The 7,078-nt window shown below is 40.7% G+C and overlaps 1 protein-coding gene across 1 annotated transcript; it reads left to right on the top strand.

Moving 5' to 3' along the window:
• On the top strand, window positions 1–6,122 carry LOC133977091 (CLIP-associating protein 1-B-like; the record flags this gene model as incomplete). Its single annotated transcript, XM_062415229.1, is given in 6 exon segments — window positions 1–16; window positions 602–807; window positions 1,729–1,857; window positions 1,956–2,162; window positions 3,639–3,755; window positions 4,693–6,122. Coding segments are annotated over 6 exon segments (759 nt in total), but the record flags the coding sequence as incomplete, so codon positions are not given.
• Between the last annotated feature and the right edge of the window lie 956 nt (window positions 6,123–7,078).

Raw genomic sequence — 7,078 nt, 5'->3', positions numbered from 1 at the left:
CCCAGAACCTTCCCAGGTAATCACACGATATATTAAAGACTGTGTAAAGTGAATTCAGACATTTTCTTCTAAAACACATTAAATAGGTCATTAATGTGTTTCTAAAAAAAATTCTGTCTGGATTTAATGGGCGGGTCAGAAAATCCCCATAAACCCGCCCCTGCTGCTGTAGGTATAAATACATTCAGCACACTACTACAGTCTACAGGTAGCCAGTTAGCTGAGTTAGCCGCCGAGCTAGCAGCTGAGTTAGCAGCAGAAAGCTCTCAGACCTAGCGTCCATGTTTCTGGTAGAGGTGGTGACTTTGATTGACAGGTGACACTTGGTAGGGGGCGGGGCTTCAGCGTTTTGGAGTAGAGACAGACGCTGACTTTTACACAACTTTGTAGCCTAATTCATATATTAGGCGATTTTCTTTAATCATTCAAATTTGGCAGGGTGGTTAACAACACACTTTTCTGTGGTATGTCAAACTCAGAACACATATTTATTTTTACTTTACACAGACTTCAAAAAAATGAAACAAGAGCACGATGATGACGAAGCTACAAACCCAAACTAGTGAGACCTGAAGGTGTAACTCAGTTGTTTTTCCTGCAGCGGTCCCGGCCGAGCAGCTGGAGCTGGTTGGGGAGCTGCTGAAGGAGCTTTCCCAGAGCCAGGCGGGGGGGGAGCAGGGTCCAGAGGAGCGGAGGGGAACCCTGCTGGAGCTGCTGAAGGTGGCACGAGAGGACAGTCTGGTGGTTTGGGAGGAACACTTCAAAACGATGCTGCTGCTGCTGCTCGAGACGCTCGGAGACAAAGACGTAAGGATCAGAATCTCTGAAATGTTTCCTGTCTCCATCTCATCTCTGTTTCCGCCTCTCAGTAACTCCAGTAACATCCAAACTACATCAGCACCTTCCTCCTTCCTTCCTTCCTTCCTTCCTTCCTTCCTTCCTTCCTTCCTTCCTACCTTCTTTCCTTCCTACCTTCCTTCCTTCCTTCTGTCTGTCCTTCCTACCTTCCTTCCTTCCTTCTGTCTGTCCTCCCTTTCCTCCTTCCTTCCTTCCTTCCTTCCTTTCTTCCTTCCTTCATTCTTTCCTTCCTTCCTTCCTTCCTTCCTTCTTTCCTTCCCTCCTATCTTCCTTCCTTCCCTCCTACCTTCCTTCCTTCTGTCCTTCTTTCCTTCCTTCCGTCCTTCCTTCCTTCCTCCCTCCTTCCTTCTTCTTTCCTTCTTCTGTCCTTCCTTCCTTTCTACCTACCTACCTACCTACCTACCTTCCTTCCTTCCTTCCTTCCTTCCTTCTGTCCATCCTCACTTCCTTCGTTCTGTCCTTCCTTCCTTCCTTCCCTCTTTCCTTCCGTCCTTTCTTCCTTTCCTACTTACCTTCCTTCCCTCCTTCCTTCCTTCCTTCCTTCCTTCCTTCCTTCTGTCCTTCCTTCCTTCACTAACAGTGAACTCCAACAGGAAGTCGGCAATCATGATTCGAATTTGCTATTTTGGCGCCATTTCCACACTTCATACTACGAATTCCTCTGAGAGATTTAATCCCACTGATTTTAAATTCACTCAGTATCATCTCAAGATCTTGGAGATGAAATGTTATGAAAATCTTTCGTCTCTGTCATACCTGACAGGTGTGGCTGTGCGTTGAATGTCACTGTTTTCGTGGCTGGGCGGTAGATCGAGGGCCCGTTCATCATCGCTTCTTGCCGCTTTAATTTTTATTATTTTTCTCTCTCAGCACACGATCCGAGCTCTGGCCCTGCGAGTCATGAAGGAGATCCTGAGGAACCAGCCGGCCCGCTTCAAGAACTACGCCGAGCTCACCATCATGAAGACGCTGGAGGCTCACAAAGACTCGCACAAGGAGGTGAAGCCAAGTTAGAAAACTGTAGATTCTTTAAGAGTTTTGTGTCATTTCGGCTCCTCTCACGCCTCCTCCTTCCTCTTTGACTCCTCCCCTTAAAGGTGGTGCGGGCGGCGGAGGAGGCGGCTTCCACTATGGCGAGCTCCATCCACCCGGAGCAGTGCATCAAGGTGCTCTGTCCCATCGTGCAGACGGCCGACTACCCCATCAACCTCGCCGCCATCAAGATGCAGACGAGGGCCATCGAACGCATCACCAAGGAGCCGCTGCACCAGCTGCTGACTGATGTCATACCGGGACTCCTGCAGGTGAGACACGGACCGACAGGAGAGAGAAAAACAACCTAAATATGATAAATAATGAAGGAAAGATACTGAAACTGAAGGCTGTGACCTGTAGCGTTAGTTTTTTTCTCTTACTCACTTTTTTTCTGGAGGCTTTGACAATATTTTACATCTTTCTTCAGTGTTAATTTCTTGATATGGTTCAATATATTTCATTATTCTACTTTAACCTTTGTGTCGTCCTCCCGGGTCAAATTGACCCCGTCTGTTTTGACTGTAACTTCTTTCCTTCCTCCCTCCCTCCTTCTGTCCTTCCTTCCTCCATCCCTCCTTCCTTTCTTCTGTCCTTCCTTCCTCCCTCCCTCCTTCTTTCCTTCCCTCATTCCTTCCTTCCTTCCTTTCCTTCTTCCCCCCTCCTTCATTCCTCCCTTCCTTCTTTCCTCTGTCCTTCTTTCCTTCCTTCCTCCTCCCTCCCTCCTTCCTTCTTTCCTCCCTCTCTTCTACCCTACTTCCTTCGTCTTTCCTCCGTCCTTCCTTCCTTCCTCTCTTCTACCCTCCTTCCTTCGTCTTTCCTCCGTCCTTCCTTCCTTCCTTTCCTTCCCACTTCCTTCCTTCCTTCCCTCCTTCCTTCCTTCTTCCCTCCCTCCATCCTCTTTTCCTTCCTTCCTCCCTCCCTCTTTTCCTTCCTTCTTCCTTCCTCCTTTCCTTCCTTCTTCCTCCCTTCTACCTTCCTTCCTTCCTTCTTTCCTCCATCCTTCCTTCCTCCTTTCCTTCCTTCTTCCTCCCTTCCATCCTTCCTTCCTTCTTCCTCCCTTCCTTCCTTGACTCGAGGACAACAGGAGGGTTAATAATAATCCTTTTTTGTGTTTTTACTAGTTGCAGACATCAGCAACTGTGTAATATTTCAATTTTCATACAATCTTTATCAGACTATTGTCTCAGATTAGATTTTTATGGCATCAAAACTTACCAGCATTTGATTTTTGGTGTTAATTTTCAGTCATGTGACATAAAAAGCAACAGAAAAAGACACTTCTCTTTGCTACATGATGTTCAAATCTGGCTTAAAATCATATAATCATATATATATATTGAATGCTATACATCAGTTAACCCTTACATGCTGTTCAGAGTCAAATTTAACCCCATTTTTACACCCAAGTGCTTTAAAAATACTCCTGAAATTTGATATCTTCCTCTAATATGACTCATAATATACAAAAAAGGAAATATATTTGACACATATTGTTTATATACAGATGGCATGATGTTAAACAAACTTGAACTTTAACCTATTTATAGAGTTTTTTCCTCATAAACACTAAAGAATAAACTTTCTCTGCTCTCTGAAAGCTTCATTAAGGATAAATCATGTTTATCTGTGAGGACCTTTATGAGTGATGTGTGATTATGTGAGTAAATATTCTGACAGCTCAGATGATGAACAGTGTTTGAGGGTTAAGAGAAGTCATGTTTGTTGTTGTGTGTTCGCTGTTTCAGGGCTACGACAACACAGAGAGCAGCGTGAGGAAGGCCAGCGTCTTCTGCCTGGTGTCCATCTACGCCGTGATCGGAGAGGAGCTGAAGCCTTATCTGGCTCAGCTGACTGGGAGCAAGGTACCGATACTATAAGATAAGGAAGGGAGGGAGGAAGGAAGGAAGGAAGGAAGGAAGGAAGGACAGATGGAGGGAAGGACTGAAGGAAGGATGGAAGGAAGGAAGGACAGATGGAGGGAAGGAAGGAAGGAATGATGGACAGAAGGAAGGAAGGAAAGAAGGAAGGACAGAAGGAGGGAAGGAAGGTAGGAAGGAGGGAAGGAAGGACAGATGGAAGGAAGGAAGGAAGGAAGAAAGGACAGATTGAGGGAAGGAAAGATGGAAGGAAGAAAGGAAGGACAGATGGAAGGAAGGAAGGACAGATGGAGGGAAGGACAAATGGAGGGAAGGACAGATGGAAGAAAGGAAAGAAGGAAGGACAGATGGAAGGAAGGAAGGACAGATGGAGGGAAGGACTGAAGGAAGGATGGAAGGAAGGAAGGAAGGACAGATGGACAGAAGGAAGGAAGGAAGGACAAGGAAAAAAGGAAGGACAGAAGGAGGAAAGGAACGAAGGAAGGATGGAAGGAGGGAAAGAAGGACAGAAGGAAAGAAGAAAGGAAGGACGGAAGGAAGGAAGGAAGGACAGATGGAAGGAAGGAAGGAAGGACAGATGGAGGGAACATTTACCCTAACAGCTGAAAACATTGGTTAGAAAATTATAAAAGTCATCAAATGTAATAAGTTACATTACTTTGATGAAGTCATTGAAATAGTTACATTACTTATTACATGTTAAACAGAGTAACTAGTAATCTGTAATCTATTACATTTCTAAAGCAACCTTTACTGGCTGTGTATTACAGGCTCTTATTTTTAAGATGAATTAAGTGTTTTTAACTGTAAATCATGTAAATATATTATAGACTATAGATCTTCAGAATAAAAGCTCGGATCTGAAAATCATCTCACGCTAATTTAAAGTGAAACAAACTCTAAACTAAATTCTCTCCTCCAGATGAAGCTGCTCAACCTTTACATCAAGAGAGCGCAGACGTCCACCAGCAACAGCAGCAGCTCCTCCGATATCTCCTCTTACTAACTACGCGTTCATTCCATCGGAGATCGTAAAACATCCAGATGTTCCTCCTCTTCCTCCTCCTTCGTCTTCTTCTTCTTCGTAGGACCTGAAACTCTTTATCTCAACGTCTGTTTTCCAAATCAACGTTTCATCATTTCATCCCCTCATCTCTTACCTACGACAGCGCATTAGGGCCGTAGATGTAAAAAAATTAAAAATACTGATTAAAGTCGTAAATTTGCGAGAAAAAAGTCACAAATTTACGATACTAAAAAGGCGGATATTCTCCGATATTATAAAGTTACGAGAAAATTTGCGAGAAAAAAAACTTGCATATTCTCTGACATTATGAAATCGCAAATTTACGAGAAAAAAAAACTCGGATATTATAAAGTCGCAAACTTACAAGTAAAAAAATGTGTATATTCTCCGACATTAAAAAGTCGCAAACGTACGAAAAAATGTCTGAGAAAAAAAACTCAAATAATTACGAGAAAATAACTCGGATATTCTCTGACATTAAAAAGTCGCAATTTTACGAGGAAAAAAAACGTGGATATTGACTGATATTACGAAGTTGCAAATTTGCGGAAAAAAACCCTCTAAAACAAAAACGGTTATAGTCTTTCGAGCAGTCACATCACGCTAGAGAAACGTTGCTTTTCGTACGTTATGCTGCCGCAGAAGAACTGATCAAACTGAACTTTTCAGTTATGTTTAGCAATAAGGAGAAAACTCGTCATCTTTGCGACTTTATAATATCAGAGAATATCTACGTTTCTGCGACTTTAATCTCAGAAATTCTCCAGGTCAGTATTTCATTATTATTTTTACATATGTTTCTAATCTAATACGCTGTCGTAATGATCTGAGAATCTCTTATCTCAGCTTTTTTTATTATTATTCCAGAGCATTTTCTCATCATCTTTGAAGTCTCTCTTTTATATTTTATTTTTTGGGAGACTTAAGACATTTCAATAAGGACCTAAATCCTCCTCTTCTTCCTCATAACAGCTCGAATCATCTTCATCTTCCATCGACTTACGATAGAAACTAGATCTCATCCTCTCTTAAACTTTTTAAAGGACGTGAGGTGAGTTTGAAACAAGAGAAAAGAAGCGAAGAGTTTATTTTTTAATTGCAGTGTGACTTCCTGTATTCCTCCCTTCCTTCCTCTCTTTCCTCGCCGCCGCCGGAGGAAACCTGTATCAGTATTTTTACTCATTTTAAACCCTTCAATCCACTTTATTTTGCTTTGACACATCATACCTTTATAGTACTGTATATTGAATGTAAAAAAAACAAAACAAAAAGCTTTGAATGAGCGTGGATCTCACCTGTGTTCCTCCTTCCTTTGAACTACTGCCTCATTGTACCTGGTGGATCAATCTTAAAAGGCATCGGAATATATAAATATATATATATATAAATATATATATAAATATATATATAAATATATATAAATATATATAAATATATATATAAATATATATGTTTGCCAAAAACGTGCATTGGATGAATTTTTGAGCCGTGTCGGACAGTTAAAGAAACAGTACGACGGAGTATTAAGGCCAGACTAAGAAAACTTATTTATTTTGGGAAATTACGAGAATAAAGTCGTAATATTAGGTCTACGAGAATAAAGTCGTAACATTACAAGAATAAAGTTGTAATATTACGAGAATAAAATCGTAATATTTCGAGAATAAAATCGTAATATCACGAGAAAAAAAGTCGTAATATTACGAGAATAAAGTCGTAATATTAGGTCTACGAGAAAAGTCGTGATATTACGAAAATAAAGTCGTAACATTAGGAGAATATTAGACTTTATTCTCGTAATTTCCACAAAAAAACAGCATTTTTCTCTTAGTCTGGCCGTAATACTCGTCGTAAAACAGAAAGTGGCACTATAAATGTTGTTTTTTCTTTTTAAAGGGTCCATTTGAAAGATTTTTAATAACATCTCCAACATTGATTAAAGTTTTCAGCTGTTGTCAAAAAAAAAAATGTGAAAATTAAAAAATTGAACCTCGGTTTACATTCAACGATCATTTGGCTGGCCAATGATTTAAAGCACTACGGTGATTTATAGAAGAAAAAAAAAAGAAGGAAAAAGTTTTATTATTAATGTTATTATTATTAGTTTGGGCCCAAAAACCAGCAGAAGAGATCAGTGTTGACATTTTAACGATTGAACAGTTTTTATTTTAAGGGGGTGAAATGCTTATCAGGGTAATTTTCTTTTAAAAGGATGAAAGAAAATTGGAAAATTGAACTTATTTACTTAACATTAACTGCAATATTAGATTTTTAAATGACA

The sequence above is a fragment of the Scomber scombrus genome, unplaced genomic scaffold (genome assembly GCF_963691925.1).
Source record: "Scomber scombrus unplaced genomic scaffold, fScoSco1.1 SCAFFOLD_493, whole genome shotgun sequence".
In the NCBI taxonomy this organism is placed as follows: domain Eukaryota; kingdom Metazoa; phylum Chordata; class Actinopteri; order Scombriformes; family Scombridae; genus Scomber; species Scomber scombrus.
This window is presented reverse-complemented; position numbering and strand designations above follow the sequence as displayed.